Source organism: Lampris incognitus, chromosome 1 (assembly GCF_029633865.1).
Source record: "Lampris incognitus isolate fLamInc1 chromosome 1, fLamInc1.hap2, whole genome shotgun sequence".
Lineage (NCBI taxonomy): Eukaryota > Metazoa > Chordata > Actinopteri > Lampriformes > Lampridae > Lampris > Lampris incognitus.
In genome coordinates, this window is record NC_079211.1 from 34,290,843 (window position 1) to 34,314,133 (window position 23,291).

The following is a 23,291-nucleotide window of genomic DNA, read 5'->3' on the forward strand; positions in this document are numbered from 1 at the left end:
ATAACTTAATCAATCCACCTCCATTTGAAGGTGTTAGTATAATTAATCTCCACAGGCTTGTGGACTTATCCAAGCAATGGCATTTCTTAGAGCAAGAATAGGAATGACAAGCATACCCTTAGCGGTACTTGCAAAATGAAGGACAAATGTTTACCATGGCTCTAGAATGAGAATAGCTTACCAGACAGGAAGAGAGCCTTGTCTACAGTGAACTCCTCTGCGAATCGGATGTGGCAGAAATTCTTCTTGCTCTTGCGAATAGCGATGATATCACCACATTGGCCGAAGACCTCCATGATGAGTTGCTCTGTGGCGTTCTCTGGCAAACCTCCGACAAATACTGTCTTACAGCCAGGAGGGCGCTCCCTGGTGGCTGGAGGGGGAAGGTCTTGGAGTGAAAAAAAAGGGAAGATACACAGTTGTGTGTTAAGCTACATTAGAAGTGTTGAGGCTAGGAAAGTGGAAGTACAACCTACAGCAAAAACAAAAAGGTGCATCCTAAAATTCATCTGGACCTAAACTGTTGGAAAGCTAAAACACTGACAATTCTTGAAAAAAGAAAAAGAAAAAAGAAAACGGTTCAACTCCCCATCTCCACCCCTTTTGCACTTCAGTGGGATATTACTCACCCTTACTGGTTATGTTGTATGCGTTGGGTTTCAAGTTATGTGCTCACAGTACTCATCAATGCTTACCAATTTACTGCCCCACACGGCTGAGGAGAAGTTTATTGAATTGTACTGTCAAATTTAGTGGTTTAGCTATCCTAGCACACTAAACCTCTTGAGTATTGTGTTGAATATTGTTGTTTGAAGTGACATACAGATGTCAAAAACTGACTGCTGGAAAATGTTAGCACAGACTTGAAATGTTCCACATCAAGGTTACTGTGGTTATAAATGAAAGCATTTTGGTGACTTTTGTTAGCTTCTTTAAATGACTGGTAATTCCAATCACTCCAAAAGAGTCAATAAAGGAATATGACTCATGCCATTGTATTAAATCACAGTTTGAAACTAAACCACACTCAGAAAGACGAGACTCAGAGATATAATGGTAACAACAGAAACTAAACTTTATGGAATAGATTAATCCACTTGCAGCTGTAGCATGATATCATCAATGCTAATTTGTGAGTTAAATTTATCAGAATTAAAATCAAGTGATCGGATAGTTTGGTGATAATTTGAGGAAAAAAAATAGCACACAGTTAAGAAGATCAATGTGCCAGAAGTTGACAAATCAACATTTCGAACATAAACCTCAATGACCTTAAATAACGATAAGTCTCAATGTATGAGTAATGGTAACTTGGAATGACATGCTGAAAGGAAATTCTTTAGGCATCAAAATGTGGATGGTCCCCTGTACTGCAGTAATGACTAATTTTACACAGATAAGTGTTGACTGATCTAATCTTCAACAGCTCATGCTTCTCATCTGTGATAAATGTGATTAGTTTGGTCTACATGGACTGAACCAAATCAACGGAATCCAACGGAAGGTGCTTGGCTGCTTCACTGACACATCTCTAACACTTCTGTGCGCTAAACAATAGGACCGATGTGAATCTGTGAAGAGTTTAACCTGTTTGAGAGGTGGAATTTTATCCATAATCCTCAAACTGCAAGGGTTTCCCTCAAAACTCAACATATTATATTACATTTATAATATAAATGAGACTTGTGTATAATTAACTGTTAAAGGGAGTTCTGCTAAGCATTTTGAATGCATTTTATGAATAACCAAAACCAATCAAAAAAGAACCCAAACAGTGTTTTGTACCTCTGGAAACCACCAAACGTAATACTTAATCTGTTTGATTTCATGTTACACAATATTGCTGGGACATGATAATTTTATATCGACCAATAAAGATGAAAAAATGTAGTCAGTCGTTATTGATGGCTAAAATAAATAAATAAATAAAATCAAAACAAAATTAACAATAATAAAAAAATAAAAATAATTAATAATTCTCTACTGTCACTGCACCCTATAATCTCATGCTGTATTCTATAGAGTGGCCAGGACAGCCTCTGGCTCCAAGCCAGCATAAAGAAATAGATGTGTCCCTGAGGCCCCCTCTCTGTGGCCACCCACTGGTCTGCTACAGTAACCCAGGCTATCACCATCCATCACCCTGGCTGGGCTAAATACCTTTTTATGGTCCTGGGCCTGTTTAAAGGAGGAGGGCTCAAGCCTCTGAGGACTCATACTTGGAAGATTTGGGATGACGGACTACATATACAAATACTTTTAAGTAAAACGTGCATGCACAAGTTCAAATGCATTTACTAATGTGACATACAGTACATAGACTTGCCTGTGTATATTATGGAGGCATATGTAAGGTCACACACTAAAACAAATGCATCATAAAATGCATCAGACCACACTGTCAGCAACCACTCACACAGCTTTGTCAAAGGTGTTGCAAAAGAAACTAAAGCTCTCAAAGCTCCCAAACATTGGTTGTGTATCCCTCTTTATTTAGGCTTGTAGCTGTGTGTGTGTGTTTGTGTATGAGAGATATTTTGTCTCACTTGTGGTATTCTCATGACACTGAGGATTACCAAATGTCTTCATTTTTTAAGATTATTCATATGGTAAGTTTAACTATACTGGATAGGACAGAAGAGACAGAGAAGAAATCTAGGCTGAAGAGAAAGAGAAGAAACGTCCCCAAGCTTGATCCAACCCTTGAATGCTGCGATCAGACCTGAGCCTACATGGTAGTCTCTTATCCAGGTTGATCTGCAAGGACTACCCTCAATGCTTCCTTTTCAGGGTAATAGGAAAGGCCAGTCCGATGGTATCATCAAACATAAAATCCTCACAAACCTGTCTGGAGAAAGGAGCATTGATCTGTTGACGTATAAGCTGGAAAACAGGGGAAGTAGGAAAGAGACCAGGGGGAAAAGGTAGGACTGAATGCAGACAATTTTGACTGAATGAAACGGGTTTTCCCTTCTCTTTCAACTGAGGGAATCAAGCAGAGAGCCAGAGCTTTGATGGTGATGCAAACTGATGTCAGAGCCATGCTAAGAGGGAGGGAGAGAGAGGTACGAAAAGAGGGAGAGGGTGAAAAAGAGCCGGAACTGAGGCAGAGCTGGAGGGATGTTGTTGCTCAGCTAAAGGTTGGTAAGAGGGGATGCTGCATGTGGTGTCAGGTTGAGCTTTTTCAGCTAGAGGGTAATGACCAATTGCGATGGACACCATATGCAACCAACTCCACAGGCTCCAGCCCATTCTCTACGATACTAGCTGAGAGGTTAAATTCACTCGATAGCCTTTCTTTTTCTTGCCAGTCTCTCTTGTAAGTGTCATGCGAGCAAAACCAATTATCACCTGCATACAGCTCCTGTCTACCCTGTAGCGGTTTTCAGGGTTCCCACACAATTTCAAAACTTTTCCAAGACCTTTCAAGGACCCATAAAATAATTTCCATGACATTCACAACCCTTAAGTACATGAACAGAAGTGTACTTTAGTTAATTATTGTATAAAAATTAAACAGCAACCTTTTTCACTCTCTAGTTGTTGATTATTTTCATGTTCAGTTTAAATACTCTTACACTATAGGAACTGTCATTACATTGCCCTTTATTACAGAAATAGCTTTACAGGCACAGGATAAAGTCTGGCACTGGCTTTCAGATGTCAGGGAAAACTGAACTGATGTGCCAATACACAATTAAAATTGTATTATCAACTCAAAAAAAGGGGGTTTGACAAAAAATACCTCTTGCCCCACAAGATCTGATATAACTGCTCAAACATGCTATAGTGTATTTCAATAATTTACTGTACTAACATGGCTTTCCGTTGAAGTTATTATGAACTGTTTGGCACCCACAAGGAAGTGCAGACTGCATGCATACATTTAAGTCAAGTCAATTTTATTTGTATAGCCCATTATCACAAATTACAAATTTGCCTCTTATACAAAAGAGAACATGTTGAGCTTCATAATGTATTCTTAGACAATTACAGACATGTTCTTCAAATGACAGCCATAAGGAAACAAAGCAGTACAATGCAACTTTCAAGGAAACAACTAACATTCAATCATCACAGTTTATGTTTTAAGTTTGAACTCAACACCCAGGTCTACTCATTTTTTTTAAATTTCTCTTCAATGACCTTGTCTAAATCAGGAATCAGGAACATTTATTCATCATTTCATTTATCTATTAGACTCATAAGAGTAAATACACTACCGTTCAAAAGTTTGGGATCACCCAAACAATTTCGTGTTTTCCATGAAAAGTCACACTTATTCACCACCATATGTTGTGAAATGAATAGAAAATAGAGTCAAGACATTGACAAGGTTAGAAATAATGATTTGTATTTGAAATAAGATTTTTTTTACATCAAACTTTGCTTTCGTCAAAGAATCCTCCATTTGCAGCAATTACAGCATTGCAGACCTTTGGCATTCTAGCTGTTAATTTGTTGAGGTAATCTGGAGAAATTGCACCCCACGCTTCCAGAAGCAGCTCCCACAAGTTGGATTGGTTGGATGGGCACTTCTTTGAGCAGATTGAGTTTCTGGAGCATCACATTTGTGGGGTCAATTAAACGCTCAAAATGGCCAGAAAAAGAGAACTTTCATCTGAAACTCGACAGTCTATTCTTGTTCTTCGAAATGAAGGCTATTCCATGCGAGAAATTGCTAAGAAATTGAAGATTTCCTACACCGGTGTGTACTACTCCCTTCAGAGGACAGCACAAACAGGCTCTAACAGGTACTATTTAATGAAGATGCCAGTTGGGGACCTGTGAGGCGTCTGTTTCTCAAACTAGAGACTCTAATGTACTTATCTTCTTGCTCAGTTGTGCAACGCGGCCTCCCACTTCTTTTTCTACTCTGGTTAGAGCCTGTTTGTGCTGTCCTCTGAAGGGAGTAGTACACACCGGTGTAGGAAATCTTCAATTTCTTAGCAATTTCTCGTATGGAATAGCCTTCATTTCGAAGAACAAGAATAGACTGTCGAGTTTCAGATGAAAGTTCTCTTTTTCTGGCCATTTTGAGCGTTTAATTGACCCCACAAATGTGATGCTCCAGAAACTCAATCTGCTCAAAGAAGTGCCCATCCAACCAATCCAACTTGTGGGAGCTGCTTCTGGAAGCGTGGGGTGCAATTTCTCCAGATTACCTCAACAAATTAACAGCTAGAATGCCAAAGGTCTGCAATGCTGTAATTGCTGCAAATGGAGGATTCTTTGACGAAAGCAAAGTTTGATGTAAAAAAAATCTTATTTCAAATACAAATCATTATTTCTAACCTTGTCAATGTCTTGACTCTATTTTCTATTCATTTATCAACATATGGTGGTGAATAAGTGTGACTTTTCATGGAAAACACAAAATTGTTTGGGTGATCCCAAACTTTTGAACGGTAGTGTATAAGATACTTATAAGAGTAAATCTATTAGACGTATGAGTATATTAATCTTATACGACTATTTGACTTAATGATAAATGTCATATTTCCTGTTGCCTCTGCCTTCTCTGCAAATTCATCAGCAGATTGCAGACCTGAATTAATTTTGTCAAGGACATCACGTGCAGTGGTAAGACCAAAAAACTCAGAGCCAGCCAACATACGCACCTCTCCACCATCCCAAATTCGAGCATGCAAGTCCATCCGATTCCGTTGCAATTCATTGTTCAGTGACTCATCAAGTAACGCACGTCTCGATATCACTAACGAGAAGAGATTTGAAGTAAGATGCAGCACCAAATGAGGTAGGCGGATTTATTGCTCCCACATGTAAACCATCTAGCGATCTCACTGTCTGAGAACATCTTCGAAAACAGGGCTCCAACATCGCTACATGAACTGTATAAATAGTGCAAATCCACAGCCTTAAGTGCCCAAAGTATTTCAGCAGTGGTGCTGCTACTGGTGTTAAATTTAATGTGCTTTGCTTCGTAGCAGTAGCACCCACCGTACTCTGGTCGGAGGCAGACCTTGGTCCAACTTGCTGGCCTTGTCGTGCTTTTCGTCGAGTTGAAAAATGTTTGGATTGGTGGCTGATCTCACAGTCTTCTCATGATGGATGTGTTTCATTCCCTTAGAATGACTTTTTAGGGCTGCCTCCCCCATATTGCTAATATCAAAGCTCTTTCGGCAAAGCTTATATCAAACACGTCCAGCATCTTTTTGGCTTCTTAATCAAAATTTTCTATCAGTCATTAGAGAGCCATGAAATATTAAACCTACACTTAGTTGGCATGTCACAGATTCAAACTGGCTAGTAGTGATGTGTGAATCATGAACAAATCGTTCAAAATTGAGTCGGGATCGACAACTCCTTGTCTCCATTAACTCATTCACTGACTCGCCTCTCCCGCTAGCTAGTGCGAACTGCGAGGAAGAGGCGAGGTGAGACAGCGTGTCACCAGGGGTTAAAGTGGGCCGTTTACTTAAGGCACAAGGAGTTAACCTCCTCAACAAAATCTGTATTCAGAACAGCTCATTATATTGCAAAACATAACAGGCCCTTCACAGACCATCCAGAACTTCCTGACTTGCAAAAGTCAATGGTCTCAACGTCGGCAGAGTACTGTACTCCAGTGTCACATGTATATATAATACAATTTATTTCAAAAGAAATGAGAGATACATTAATTGGCAAACATAACATCTACAAGGCCAAAACTCACCATTCTCATTGATGAGAGCACTGCTTTGAGCAAGAAATCTTGCCGGTTGCCCGAGGTGCTCAGTTAATAATTCTGAGCCAACTACTTTTTTTTTTAGACTTGGTGGAACTTGAATCAACTAATGCAGAAGGCATTACTGAAGCTCTTTTGAACTGTTTAATGAGTCATGGCCTAGATGATGCCTTTCTAAACAAGTGCTTGTTTGGGTTTTGCTCTGATGGAGCTTCGGTGATGCTGAAGTAAAATGACAGATTTTTTTCTTTAAATGGAAAAAATCATTTTAAATCAATACAATTATTTCAGTTATTTTTTTATTACCAATATTTTGTTTAAGAGTTATTTTCTTTACCTCAGAGTTTAAGTTGTTTAATGCTGCAGTGTGTGTTGGTCAGCTGGTCTCGTTTGTTACTGTTGGAATTTGCTGCACCGCTCGTCTGTTAGATGGTGTAGAAAGTATTCAAAACATAATTCACGTTCGTCTCACAAAGGTAATTAAATGCTTGCAACTGCTGGGGCATTTTTCCCCTCACACAATCATGGGAAAAGGAGCAGCTGTAAAATGGTGGATAAATTTTTTTGAGCATCACAATCCCCACAAAATGTCTTGTTTCACTATCAGAATCTGATCCATTTGGTCTGATAATATTTAGAGAGTCCATAAAAGCCATGCGATTAAATTAATTTATCCCATTCAAGTTAGAGGAGGGCTAAACAGGAAGCTGGCTGGCACCAGCAGAGGTCTGTGGCGCGTATGCTCTATAGGCACTGGGGATGGTGGGGGATTCCCCAGGCTCTGGGTGACTGACTCAGTGACTCGAAAACCCAACTCTCTTTAGTGAGTGACTCATTTAAACTCGAGTCAATAAAAAGAGTTGAACCTCCCATCACTACTGGCTAGGTATCCATTTCCGCTAGGTAGCATTAATGGAGGGACAGCTAGATGGCAGAGGGTTACTACTGGACGGTGGGGTGAAATTGAAGGAGCACAACGTAGTCACACATCAACACGATACATTATGCCAACAGCTACAGAAATTCGGACTTGCACATCAAAATGTTACGTAGATTATCCATTGGAGTTTACTGTAACATAGCCTAATTAATCTCCTTACATACAACAAAATTAAATTTCCCAGACAACAAAATTAAATTTCATAACTTTTCCAAAACTTTTTTGATGACTTTACTTAGTTTCATGACTTTTCCAGGTCTGAAAAATGAGATTTTAAAATTCCATGACTTTTCCAGGTTTTCCATGACCATGGGAACCCGGACGGTCATCCATGCTACTATCTCTGGGAACAATTATGACAATATTGGTCCAGTGTTCAAAAATGTATATGGAACACATTTACGTGTAATTTATGTCAGGTAGTATGTTGAAGTACAGTTTATCTACAGAACATACATTGTGGAATCCTTCTGCTTCCTGGGCAACATCATCACCCAAGACCAAGTGGGAGCTGAACATCAGCTCCCTCACCAAGAAAGCACAGCAGAGGTTGTACTTCCTGCAGCAGCTGAAGAAGTTCAACATGCCAAAGCCAATGATGGTGCATTTTTACACAGCTATCACTGAGACTACCCTCACCTCCTCCATTCACTATCTGGTATTCTGCTGCCACTGCCAAGGACAAGGGCAGACTGCAGCGTTTCATTCACTCTGCTGAGAGGGTGATTGGCTGACACTTGCCAGCCCTCACGACCTGTACGCCTCCCGGACACTGAGGCAAGCAGGAAAGCTCATGGTTGACTCTTCCCACCCAGGCCATGATCTCTTCAAAACACTCCCCTCTGGAAAGAGGTTAAGGTCTATAAAAACGACAACCTCATGCCACAGGAACAGCTTCTTCACCACAACAGGAGGCCTTTCCAACAAGCCTTTGGACACCCACAGATACTGACACTGCCCCCCACTCACCCCCCCATTCCCTTTGGCCCTCTCTCCACACCACACCACGACATGACATACATCTACATACAAGCACACACATTCACATGCACAAACACAGTGGAATATATCTATCTGTCTTCTGTGCCCTCTGTACATGGACACTGCGTAAATCCCGCACTACACTGTAAATAACTTTTTCTACAACGTCTCATTCTTTAAAAAACTTCTTATTCTAAAGACTTGCAAATTCCCAGGGTTTCCACATTATTGCACCTTATTTCATCTATTTTTATTTAGTCTTATATATAACTTTGTTAAAAGAAATACTCAATGGTAGGGAAAGTGCTCAACAAACCAGGAGCAAAATAATCCAGTGAGTCAAGTAAATTCTTTATGAGACAGTAAAAGGCCTGTTTCATGCCACAAGCAATCATCAGCTGTCAATAAAGCTACTCAGAAAAGCACATACAATGGACGTTATAAACACTTGTGTCAGAAGTTACGGCTATTATGAATGGTAGACCTCTGGTTCCTGTGTCATCTGACCCAGACATGCCGGCTGTCCTCACGCCTGCTATGCTTCTGACGCAGAAAGTTGAGACAGTGTCATCACCCCCAGGAGTACGACCTCAAGGACCTCTACGGCAAGCAATGGAAGCAGGTTCAGACTCTGGCCGACTCTTTCTGGAAACAATGGCATGTCCTTTCCCGAGTAGCTTTACTGACAGCTGATGATTATTTATGGCACGAAACAGGCTTGTACTGTCTCATAAAGAATTTACTTGACTAACTGGATTATTTTGCTCCTTATTTGCTGAGCACTTTCCCTACCGTTGAGTGTTTCTTTAAACAAAGTTATGTATGTATATATATATATATATACAGTGCTGCTTGAAAGTATGTGAACCCCTTGAGCAGTTTAGATGTTTCTGTTGTTTTACCATGATTTTCTTATTTTATCATCACCAGTTTTTATGTATGAAATGTCAGATATATGTTTATCAATTGCATGTACTCGTTTAGTGGGACTTGTGTAAGTAGCCCAAAAACTACATGAAACATGGAATTAGTGTATGTGCAAAAGTAAGTGAACCCCCAGCTGCATTGGTTAAGTCAAGCAGGCAACAGACTGTGGTGAAACACATTTGGGTGCTTAATTAATCATTTAAGCAGACCAATGAAATGAGACATCTTTGGGAAAGGGTTTGGCCTGCACTAATTAAAAGAGAGAGGAAACCAACCAAACCACTGTGGTCCCATACAAATCAACAATGCCGAGAGCAAAGGAGATATCCGAGGACATGAAGAAGAGGGTAGTGACAGCCCATCAGTCTGGGGAGGGCTATAAGACCATCTCCAAAAGATTCCAGCTCCATCCATCCACTGTAAGACAAATAATTTACAAATGAAGGGCCTTCAACATGACAGCAACTCTGCCTAGAAGTGGACGCCCATCAAAACTATCACCCAGAAGCACCAGAAAAATAATAAATCAGGTAAAGGCCAACCCACACATCACCTCTAGAGAGTTGCAGACCTCTCTGGTAGCATCTGGGACAAATGTGCATGCGTCTACAATCAGACGAAAATTGAATCGCCATGACATTCATGGGAGGGTTGGTAGAAGGAAGCCTCTGCTCTCAAAAAAGAACAAAGCTGCCCGTTTCAACTTTGCCAGAGAGCACTTGGACAAACCAGAGGCCTTCTGGAAGTCCATTCTCTGGACAGACGAGTCCAAAGTAGAATTATTTGGTAATAATCAAAACTAACAAGTTTGGGGAAAAGCCAACACTGCATATGAAGAAAAGAACCTCCTCCCAACAGTGAAGCATGGTGGTGGAAATGTGAAGGTCTGGGGCTGCTTTTCTGCTTCTGGACCTCGACGACTCCATATTATCCAAGGAACCATGAATTCTCCGGCATATCAACAAATTCTTGACCAGAATCTCCTGCCATCAGTCAGGGAGTTGAAGCTGGGACAAAAATGGATTATGCAACAAAACAATGACCCAAAGCATTCCAGCAAAACTACAAAGGAATGGCTTCAGAGAAAGAGGATTCGTACTCTGGATTGGCCCAGTCAAAGTCCGGACCTTAATCCAATTGGAATGTTGTGGTGAGACCTGAAGAAATTGGTACATACCAGATGTCCCTCCAACCTCTCTCAACTGGCTGAGTTCTGCAAGGAGGAGTGGGCAAAAATCCCCATAAGCAGATGCGAGAGACTGGTTAGTGGTTACAGAAGATGTTTGGTTGAAGTAATGGCCTCAAAAGGAGGAGCCACAAGCTACTAATACAAGGGTTCACATACTTTTGCACATGTTAAATTTTCAGTTTTTGTGAAATAAACCACCTTTGTTGAATTAAATAATGAAAATATATCTCTTTTTGTGTGTGTGTCCATTATTTGGAAGTTGTGCTTTACAAATTGGGATTTGGATGTATGTGTAATAAGCTTATTTTAATGTTTTTTTACAAAAACAGTGACTGGAGGGTTCACAAACTTTCAAGCAGCACTGTATACACACACACACACACACACACACACACACACACACACACACACACACACACACACACACACACACACACACACACACACACACACACACACAGTGCATCCGGAAAGTATTCACACCCCTAAAATTTCCCCACATTTTGTTATGTTACAGCCTTATTCTAAAATGGATTAAATTCCTTTTTTTTGTCATCAATCTACATACAATACCCTATAATGACAAAGCAAAAAATATTGCATGTACATAAGTATTCACACCCTTTACTCAGTACTTGGTTGAGGCACCCTTGGCAGCGAGTACAGCCTCAAGTCTTCTTGGGTATGAAGCTACAAGCTTGGCACACCTATATTTGGGGTATTTCTCCCATTCTTCTCTGCAGATCCTCTCGAGCTCTGTAAGGTTAGATGGGGAGCGTCGCTGCACAGCTATTTTCAGGTCTTTTCAGAGATGTTCAATGGGGTTCAAGTCTGGGCTCCGGCTGGGCCACTCAAGGACATTCACAGACTTGTCCCGAAGCCACTCTTTCGTTGTCTTGGCTGTGTGCTTAGGGTCGTGGTCGTGTTGAAAGGTACACCTTCGCCCCAGTCTGAGGTCCTGAGCGCTCTGGAGCAGGTTTTCATCAAGGATCTCTCTGTACTTTGCACCATTCATCTTTCCCTCGATCCTGACTAGTCTCCCAGTTCCTGCTGCTGAAAAACATCCCCACAGCATGATGCTGCCACCACCATGCTTCACTGTAGGGATGGTATTAGCAAGGTGATGAGAGGTGCCTGGTTTCCTCCAGACGTGACGTTTGGCATTCAGGCCAAAGAGTTCAATCTTGGTTTCATCAGACCAGAGAATCTTGTTTCTCATGCTCTGAGAGTCCTTTACGTGCTTTCTGGCAAACTCCAAGCAGGCTGTCATGTGCATTTTACTGAGCAGAGGCTTCCGTCTGGCCACTCTACCATAAAGGCCTGATTGGTGGAGTGCTGCAGAGACGGTTGTCCTTCTGGAAGGTTTTTCCATCTCCACAGAGGAACACTGGAGCTCTGTCAGAGTGACCATCGGGTTCTTGATCACCTCCCTGACCAAGGCCCTTCTCCCCCGATTGCTCAGTTTGGCTGGGCGGCTAGCTCTAGGAAGAGTCCTGGTGGATCCAAACTTCTTCCATTTACAAATGATGGAGACCACTGTGCTCTTCGGGACGTTCAAAGCTGTCGATTTTTTTGTACCCTTCCCCAGATCTGTGCCTCGATACAATCCTGTCTCGGAGGTCCACAGACAATTCCTTGAATTCATGGCTTGGTTTCTGCTCTGACATGCACTGCCAACAGTGGGACCTTATATAGACAGCTGTGTGCCTTTCCAAATCATGTCCAATCAATTTAATTTACTACAGGTGGACTCCAATCAAGATGTAGAAACATCTCAAGGATGATCAGTGGAAACAGGATAAACCTGAGCTCAATTTTGAGTGTCATAGCAAAGGGTGTGAATACTTGTACATGCAATATTTCAGTGTTTATTTTTAATAAATTTGCAAAAATTTCTACAAAACCTTTTTCACTTTGTCATTATGGGGTATTGTGTGTAGATTGATGAGAAAAAAAAGAATTTAATCCATTTTGGAATAAGGCTGTAACATAACAAAATGTGGGGAAAGTGAAGGGGTGTGAATACTTTCCGGCTGCACTGTATGTTGCTAATGCTCATGACATTGGGTGGATGCTTGTATCCAAAGCATCTTTCAGTTCTATAAGTAGCTGCGGTAGCATGAGTGGCCCAAGCGGGAATTGATACCTTAATTCTGGTTGTGTCACTTTCAGGCTCTACCAACTGGTGTAAAATGTTTGGTCTGTCTAACTATTTGTAAAAGGTCTGTTAGGCTCTCTACCTTGAGATACCTTACCTGTTGATTTGTCTGCTTAAAAAAAAATCCTCACTATAACCGAAATTTACCAGCTTGTAGCTGATGCCAATTTTCCCATCCCCAATTATGAGATTTGGTAGAAAGGCCCTGATAGACAGCAGCCCTTATGGTCTAATTGTGTGAAACAGGGCAGTGCCTGACAAAGATCTGCTTGACTTTCATGAGGAGAATCGAGCTTACTTTTTTCCTCTGAAGTCTGGCTTCCCAGCTTACTTGGGTTGATGACACAGACACTGGTGACAAGCAGAAAAGATCATCCAGAGAAATGGGGATTGAAAAAGAGAGTGAACACAGCTCGGGGGCACAGAGCAGTAGGGCAGGGACAGGGGAAGGTGAGAAGAGTTTAAATTGAGGAGAGAAATCCAGGGTAAGTACTCAAACCTATGCAAGTCTGAAGTATTATCAAGTGTTGAGATGGCGCCAGACCCTGTGGCTCATATCACAATTTTCCAAACACTGAGTATGTTTTATATTTCATATAAAACATGCTCTTTGACGAGACCAAACTATGAAGCCTATTTTCAAATTCATAACATCGCAGGGAAATATAGGCCAACATGGCAAGAAGACACTGGGGTCTCAGAGAAAGTGTTTATGACAGGATGTGAAGTTGAAGCAGTGAATAAGACACGGTTGAGACATCATTCAGCCTCAGGATGTAGATGTGCCCTTTTGCAGAGTAGCCTAGTTTCATTCTCCTCTCCTTACCCCAAAGGACTAGCTACAACGCTAGCTAGACTGGCATGGGTGGAGAAGTCGTACTTTTAATCACATGTCATCAGCGCTGCCTTGCATGTCATATTGTGACAGTTGATGGTTTATATTGAGTTAAGACACACAAACGCGTATCCTACATCAAAGGTGCGGAGGAAAAATGATATTTACTTGAAAGAGAGTGAGAGACAGAGGGAAAGATGCAACGAGAGAAAAAGAGATTTACTTTATTTTGTTGAAGGATTGTGAACTTCCACCCCTACTGTGGCATCAGAACCAAATAAAGATAATTCTGATATTTTAGCATTAGCAGCTATTAAAACTTGCTAGCTAGCACCAGTGTCTGCGCCTTCTCATCCTGCACTGAGTAAATATCAATAAAATAACAATATACACAGCAAACTATACAGCCTCTCATTTGGAGTGTACTTTGTAATTATAAGGATTGTGAGAATGATGGATTCCTCCATGTTTGCCTGTCAGCATCAGGGTCACTGTGACATTGGACACATCTGTTTTTCAGGTGCGTTTATGTCAGATGAATTCACTGGTCAAAGTTCACCAAGCTTAAACTCTGCACAGAGCAAAGAGACAAATATTCTATGTAGATAGATGCGGATCCTTTTCCTGCCCTTCACATGCGTTTGAAATGATGTGAGGAGATTGTGAAAGTGTAATGTGACAGCCCCTTTACACCGGAGGGGGAGGAGGAGATGGGGAAGAATGCCTAACATGATCTCCTCTTTCGTTTTGTTCCATGTTTTAATATGTTTTTATTGCATGTGTTTTGTGTTTTCATTGTTTTTTTTTCTATCTTAAACCTTCCCTTATGATGATTTAAAGCTAGGATTGAATTGAGATTGAATGAAATTCTTTAACCTGGTGTATTTAACATCAGTGCAATCCCAGGGCAACCTGACCCACCTCTAGTCATCTGACTGTCTTCCCCCGGTCTTCTTAAACCTGATGGAAATGCAAACCAATCATAGTTGGAAAGCAAAGATAGTGCTCTTTACCAGTGACACCATTAATTACTAGTAACTTTTACAAGTACTAGTACAAGTGAACTTTCTAATTATTCAAATGAAGATGGACTGGAGCATCCATCCCCAACCAAAACAATTTTAATACATTTTTAACTGGGTATCTCTAGCTATAGGTACCCTGTTGGCTGTTTTTTGTTGACATTCACGATTCATTATGCAAGCTCAGTGTTTTATCTTTGCTCAAGAGCTAGACTCATCTGCACTTAGGTAGGATCCCCTAATAGAACCAATGCGTGGGAAACACGTTTCATAGTTCATAGTAGTTTCATAGTTGTGGAAGTGTTTTGGCTGCTGCTGCTGATGGTGGTGGTGCTGGCAGTGGTAGAATGGCTATGAAGGGTAGAAAAGGAGAATAGACCATTTGAACTTACTGGGGTTGGGGGGGAAGAGGGTACAACTCTTGCAGTGGATGATCTCCTTGACAATGGGCACATCCTGGGAGAGGGGGGGTGGCACCATGCCCAGGCCAGGCATCATGGGGTTCAGTGGGGCGATGCCAGTCATCATGCCAAGGTTGGGGTCAAACTCTAATGCAGGAGAAAAAAAGAGCAATGACAAACAGTGACTTACTGACAGGGAAGTACCGACTCATACAAAGCGACTTGTTTCCACCAGATAGCCTTTAACCAGGCATTGAATGAGTTCACGCTAAATCTTTAATTTCATTTTAATATTGTTTATGTTCTTCCCCTGAATGATTCCTCTGTCAACAGCAGTGACACACTATGAGCCAATAAATAACACAATATGCAGCCACCCATGAATAAATCATCTGACAACCAACATGCATATTTAAACAATTTTTTTGACTGACTCCCTCTTGCTTTGTCACTTCCTCCAGCTGTTGTGATGACCTATGACCTCATGGATACTGTCAAAGTTAGGCAAAATCATGATTTACGCTGGAGCAGGGAGGACAAAAAAAAAAACACGTACACATGCATGTACGCACATACGTTTCAGTCATAGGCATCAACTTCCCACACAGAGCTTTTAGAAACTTGAAATGCTGCTGCCCTCGCACACAAACCTCGTCATCACTTTTGGAGGGCTGCAAACTTGAGATTGTGCCATGGTATAAACGTATACATAGAGTGTGTGTGTGTGTGTGTGTGTGTGTGTGTGTAATGTGAGCAGGCCCGTGTAGTGCATGACCAACACTTGCTAAAAAAACTTACTTCCTAAGCCCATATATCAGTCTACGACAAAACTGAAATGAAATACCAGCCACTGGGGCGTCCGGAGTGGTGTGGTGGTCTATTCCGTTGCCTACCAACACAGGGATTGACGGTTTGAATCCCCGTGTTACCTCCGGCTTGGTCGGACGTCCCTACAGACACAATTGGCCATGTCTGCGGGTGGGAAGCCGGATGTGGGTATGTGCCCTGATCGCTGTACTAGCGCCTCCTCTGGTCGGTCAGGGCCCCTGTTCAGGGGAGAGAGGGAACTGGGGGGGGAAATAGCGTGATCCTCCCATGCGCTATGGCCCCCTGGTGAAACTCCTCACTGTCAGGGGAAAAGAAGCAGCTGGCGATTCCACATATCGGAGGAGGCATGTGGTAGTCTGCAGCCCTCCCCGGATCGACAGCAGGGGTGTAGCAGCGAACGGGACGGCTCGGAAGAGTTGTGTAGTTGGCCAAGTACAAGTAGGGAGAAAAGGGGGAAAAATTCTAAAAAAAAAAAGAAAAGTCCCAGCCACTTATAACGAATGAACTAGTTTTAGGAAACACGACAGCATACTTGAGAAGACAGTGACATGTTAAAATGAGCCCTGCTGTATAAGGAAAGAGAGGACATGATGACTACACCAAAATCCATGAATTGTAAATAAAATAATCCAACTATCGATTTCTCAAAACTGACTGCTAGGGACAAAAAAAGCAGCAAAGTGAATAACACTCACTGAAAGAGAATAAGGGAATATATCAATTATGAAAGCGCAAAAATAGCTCCTTGGAAAATGAACAAGTGTGGGGAATAAGAAAAGGAGTGATAGAGTTTGCTGGGGGAAAGAATTTGGAAAAGGGAAAAATATGCTTGATGGGGACAAAGAAAAAAACCCCCATTGGAAGACATGTTCTATATCTTACAGAAGCCCTTAGAGGCAAGTGAGAAAAAACATTTCTGGTGATCCATTTTCTAAGCTGATCTAAATTGTTTTCTCTCCTGTGTGTATGACTTAAGAACAGGTGGAAAAAACGGTTTTGCAGAGTTTTTTTTAAATTTCATATTTATTTTGTAAATCCATACAATTTTGTCATCCTGTTTCAGTGTTATATCCTTCTCTCACTCCGATGTGTGACTAATGGTTTTTCTTGTCTCTTCTCCCATGTATGTGAATGGTGTGATGTACGTCTCCCCTGTGTGCATGTGTAGTCTGTCCTCCTCCCAGGTCTCCATGGTAATGGTGGTCATGTGGCTCAGGTCCTGGGCTGTTCCGGTGGCATCTGGAGAGTGCTTGGCATCCTCCTCATCATATTCTTCATATATCTTATAATCCCATTATAATTCTGTTATCCTCTTTCAATGTTGTATTCTGTAAATTGTGTTTTATTCTGTACACACAACATCCATTGCACGTCTGCCTGTCTTGGGAGAGAGATCCCTCCTCTGATGCTCTCCCTGAGGTTTCTTCCTATTTTTTCTCGCTGTTAAAAAGGTAGTTTTTTTTTTTTTAGGGACTTATTCCTTATCTGATGCAAGGGTCTAAGGACAGGATGTGTTGCTGTAAAGCCCACTGAGGCAAATTTGTAATTTGTGATAAGGGGCTATACAAATAAAATTGACTTGACTTGATAATACTTAACGAGTATTATAACAACAAACACTTAAAGAAATGATCCTGACCCCCCCCCCCAAAAAATCACCCTGCAAAACTTTTTCCATCTGTTTCACAGATGAAAAAAAAATAAGGAACTTACAAAGATTATCCTGGCAAAACCTTTTTTTTCCTACCTGTTGTTAAGTCATAAACACAGGAGAGAAAAAAAAATTAGATCAGACTTAGAAAACGGGTCACCAGACATTTTTTTTTCTCTCACCCGTTTCTCAGGGATCCATAATATCTGGTCTAACTACAGCAAAAAAAACGAGGCAAATGCTCTCTGTCTCATACTGTTGACCTCACCACCAGTCTAAAGTCAGATGTCAGCGTGAGGGGAAGCAGAAGAAAGACCCTGCTTGCCAGGGTGATTGATGACTTTTCCTGCCCAGGTGAAGCATTGGAAGACGAATAGCAGGGGAAGATAAGGAAGGATGGAGGGAAGATGGGAGGGGTGGTGAAATCATCCTGAATCCCAATTGCCTCACACCTCAAAGGACAGGGGACAGTGAATAAAAACTACGGCTACATTTACTAAGTGTACCGTGGAAGGAAACCTTTTTTTATGGCACAGCAGTTGTAGACTGATTTATCGTTGATTACACAGAAAAATACCTTGGAGATGGAATTCTTGAAAAGCGGTTTTCATCTTCAGCCAACCCCACAATTTATTGTTCCACAGGCCAAAATCAAAGAAAATGATTTTTATGATTTCATATGTTGTGTCTCTATAGTAAGTAAACTAGATTAGAGCACATATTGTGAGGATATCTGGTTACAGCTCGGCACGCTTGGTGCAATTTCACTGCAGAACTGCTCATATTCCCGCTGGGACGGCACGTGCACACATGTACGTGTAGCGTGTGTGGAGTGTGTGCTCGTATGCAGTCCCCTGTCCTGAAGCAGTTGTGCAGCAGAGCTGTGTGCAATAACAGAGATTATTTACTTCTTCCCAAGGATTTCCAGCTGCACCAGGCTTCTCTCATCTCCACTTACAACAATGAAGCCTCAGCCTCAGTGTTTCATTACCAACAGGCCCCTCAGCCTCTCGCTCTGTGCTACGCTGCTTTGGTGCTCAGCGCTACAGTCAGTGTTTCTCATGCATATTAATATTCCGGTGTTATCATAAATACATAAGTATTTCAACAAGAGCTGGTGGATAACCTATATACCATAACCTAAACGAGTTCATAACCAAATTATCAGATGCCTGAATGTGACGGCTGGGGTATGCTTTAGCCCAAATATTAGGAGGATACTGCATGTAGAAACCTTATCTTTCTTACTGCTGGTTTGAAGAGTCAGTTTGCCTGTGTTACTTCTGTTACCTTTTCATAAGATTTACTCAAATACACTGAGGGATTTAGGATATAAGAAAATCCATATTAACCATGCTTTCGTGAATAAATCTTTAGTTTGAATATTCACCATTGGCCAGAATGGAGCGTGTACTCGATGTGAAAAAGGTACGCACGCAGGTCTGTTAGAGTCAGCAGTATCAAAGTCCATAGAGAGATGCCGAGAACATGAGGGTCCTTTCAATCACAAAACTTCAAAAGAGACCGTGTGGGCATGTGTCCGCCCACACGAGGCTGCACATCTCCGTCTCCTTCTTTATTGTGCTGACCTATGAGCCTATGTCTCTACTCACTTTTATGATGGAGCAATTTCAAACTCGCAAAGCATCCTTACAAACGCCTCTTTGTTTAACGCACACGGAAAATACAGGCTTTCAAATTATCACATTTCTCTCTCTCTCGCTGTCCCTATCTCACTCTCTCTCTTTCTCTCACACACACACACACACACACACACACACACACACACACACACACACACACACACACACACACACACACACACAGAGTTGACCTCATTGGTTATTGCACCCATTCTGTTTTTTCCCTTTCTCTGACACTCTCTCACCTCCTTTCCATACTTTTGAGATTAAACAATTTATTTCCTGTGAGATTTGTTGACAAGTATTTACGCTGGAGCCAAGGATCAATCAAGTGTTTGTTGTGGGGAGAATTTTTTTTTTTATAGCTCAAAGTTGTTAAATGACAGAACAGGTTTGTTTCATGCTCAATGCACTCATCAGCTGTCAGAATGGTGTGTGTACTCAATGTGACTTTCCCTACCGTTGAGTGTTTCGTTTAACAAAAAAAAAAAATATATATATATACACTACCGTTCAAAAGTTTATTAAGCTTATTCACCACCATATGTTGTGAAATGAATAGAAAATAGAGTCAAGACATTGACAAGGTTAGAAATAATGATTTCTATTTGAAATAAGATTTTTTTTACATCAAACTTTGCTTTCGTCAAAGAATCCTCCATTTGCAGCAATTACAGCATTGCAGACCTTTGGCATTCTAGCTGTTAATTTGTTGAGGTAATCTGGAGAAATTGCACCCCACGCTTCCAGAAGCAGCTCCCACAAGTTGGATTGGTTGGATGGGCACTTCTTGCGTACCATACGGTCAAGCTGCTCCCACAACAGCTCAATGGGGTTCAGATCTGGTGACTGCGCTGGCCACTCCATTACCGATAGAATACCAGCTGCCTGCTTCTGCTCTAAATAGTTCTTGCACAATTTGGAGGTGTGTTTAGGGTCATTGTCCTGTTGTGGGATGAAATTGGCTCCAATCAAGCGCTGTCCACTGGGTATGGCGTGGCGTTGCAAAATGGAGTGATAGCCTTCCTTATTCAGAATCCCTTTTACCCTGTACAAATCTCCCACCTTACCAGCACCAAAGCAACCCCAGACCATCACATTACCTCCACCATGCTTAACAGATGGCGTCAGGCATTCTTCCAGCATCTTTTCATTTGTTCTGCGTCTCACAAACGTTCTTCTTTGTGATCCAAACACCTCAAACTTGGATTCATCCGTCCACAACACTTTTTTCCAGTCTTCCTCTGTCCAATGTCTGTGTTCTTCTGCCCATCTTAATCTTTTTCTTTTATTGGTCAGTCTCAGATATGGCTTTTTCTTTGCCACTCTGCCCTGAAGCCCAGAATCCCGCAGCCGCCTCTTCACTGTAGATGTTGACACTGGTGTTTTGCGGATACTATTTAATGAAGATGCCAGTTGGGGACCTGTGAGGCGTCTGTTTCTCAAACTAGAGACTCTAATGTACTTATCTTCTTGCTCAGTTGTGCAACGCGGCCTCCCACTTCTTTTTCTACTCTGGTTAGAGCCTGTTTGTGCTGTCCTCTGAAGGGAGTAGTACACACCGGTGTAGGAAATCTTCAATTTCTTAGCAATTTCTCGCATGGAATAGCCTTCATTTCTAAGAACAAGAATAGACTGTCGAGTTTCAGATGAAAGTTCTCTTTTTCTGGCCATTTTGAGCGTTTAATTGACCCCACAAATGTGATGCTCCAGAAACTCAATCTGCTCAAAGGAAGGTCAGTTTTGTAGCTTCTGTAACGAGCTAAACTGTTTTCAGATGTGTGAACATGATTGCACAAGGGTTTTCTAATCATCAATTAGCCTTCTGAGCCAATGAGCAAACACATTGTACCATTAGAACACTGGAGTGATAGTTGCTTGAAATGGGCCTCTATACACCTATGTAGATATTGCACCAAAAACCAGACATTTGCAGCTAGAATAGTCATTTACCACATTAGCAATGTATAGAGTGTATTTCTTTAAAGTTAAGACTAGTTTAAAGTTATCTTCATTGAACAGTACAGTGCTTTTCCTTCAAAAATATGGACATTTCAATGTGATCCCAAACTTTTGAACGGTAGTGTATATATATATATATATATATATATATATATATATATATATATATATATAAAACAAAGTTATGTATAACTTTGTTAAAAGAAACACTCAACAGTAGGGGAAGTGATCAACAAATAAGGAGCAAAATAATCCAGTGAGTCGAGTAAATTCTTTATGAGACAGTACAAGCCTGTTTCATGCCATAAGCAATCATCAGCTGCCAGTCAGTACAGCTGATGATTGCTTATGGCATGAAACAGGCTTGCACGGTTTCATAAAGAATTTATTTGACACACTGAATTTTATATATATATATATAGAGAGAGAGAGAGACAGACAGATAGACAGAGAGACAGAGACAGAGACAGAGACAGAGAGACATTTGATTGTAAAAAGCTCCTGGCTATTTATATTACCCCTCCCCCACTCTGATTTCCAGGGTAAATGCCCCCAAGGATGCTATTGTGAGGTATGCTGGGTAATATTCTTTAGTGAGCCGAGCTAGCCACAGTACCTAGAATCCTCCCAGAGGCTCTGATTTGCTCTTCTCTCCATCACTGCCAGTCTCTCTCCCTCTCTGCATTCCCACATGGATTCCTGCTTTTCCATTTTCTATCAGAATCCGACTGCTCAAATGAAGACACTGGAGATAATCTGAAGAAGATATGAATCATGACCAACACCTCTCACATCCTAGCCCTTGAGCTATCTCAGCGTTGATCATACTTCATAAAAAAACAACTCCCCCTCCATGCAACATCTCAGTTTAAAAATGTCCTTTCCTCTCATTTTCTGTATACATCCACACACAAGCACTACCATGCCTCCTGACATGGACATCCATACTCCCTCTTCTTTAACTACCATCTTTCTACCAAAATCTCTTTAATCAGATTTTTTCTACATTTCTAGCCTATTGTTTAACATAGGGGTGGTTAAACCCAATTTCACTAAGGGCCACACTGGGAAAAGAGAATCACATCAAGGGCCAGACATATATAGCTTATTAGTCTGACTCACGGGAAGGAGGCTGTGGATATAACCCTGCCTGCCATTGGGTGAGTGACTATTTCAGTCAGAATTCTCCTCCCTTTCAGTTATCTGCTGCTACTACTACTACTACTACTAATACTAGTACTACTTTCAGCTGCTCCTGTTAGGGATCGCCACAGTGGATCATGTTTCCATCTCTTCCTGTCCTCTGCATCTTCCTGTCACACCAGCCACCTGCATGTCCTCCTCACCACAACCATAAAACTCCTCTTTGGCCTTCCTCTTACCTGGCAGTTCCATTTTTAGCATTCCTCTCCCTATATACCCAGCATCTCTCCTCCGCACATGTCCAAACCATCTCAATTTTGCCTCTCTTGCTTTGTCTCCAAACTGTCCAACCTGGACTGTCCCTCTAATATACTCTCATGCAGAGAGTGGAAGGGGCTGTCCCCTTCCGCTATCTCTGTGTTAACATTTTCATAGCTGCACCCTGGGCTTAGCACCGCACAAGATGATTGTGATTGGTTGAAAGAAATACAAACAAGTCAGAGCCTTTTTTTCCCCCCTTTACCAGAATGATAATGGGTTCAGCCAGACCTTTCTCCAGCGCTGGCACAGTGCTAAAATGAAGTGTGAAGATAGTTCTGGCTATGTGAGACTAGTAGTTTATTGACATACTTTTATTTAATCCAAAAAAAAATCTTGGGTTATATTGTTGCATGTCCCTTATAGCCTTCTCACAACTTGGTCCACATAAAGCCATAAAAAAGTCAACAAAAGAAGTTGCTTAGTGGGTCCGCGGTGGTGTAGCGGTCTAAGCATCGGCAAAAAGCTCAAACCTGAATTTCTCAGTCTCAAGTCAGTAAATCTCTTGTTGAATCCTGCCTTGAGTCTCTTCAGCTTTTCTGTGCATCTCTTTCTCTCGGGAAAGCAGTGGTGAGCACATTTGCCACTGGCTGACAGGTTGG

The 23,291-nt window shown here is 41.5% G+C and overlaps 1 protein-coding gene across 2 annotated transcripts in view; it reads right to left on the minus strand.

Annotated features, from left to right (window-relative positions):
• enox2 (ecto-NOX disulfide-thiol exchanger 2) overlaps positions 1-23,291 on the minus strand; it is a 394,667-nt gene that overhangs the window by 63,915 nt on the left and 307,461 nt on the right. For both annotated transcript variants that reach the window (XM_056276028.1, XM_056276036.1), the window contains 2 exons: positions 15,136-15,291; positions 182-388 (listed from right to left, as the gene is read on the minus strand). In XM_056276028.1, coding sequence (XP_056132003.1) covers positions 182-388; positions 15,136-15,291 — 363 coding nt within the window. The remainder of the gene's footprint in view (positions 1-181; positions 389-15,135; positions 15,292-23,291) is intronic.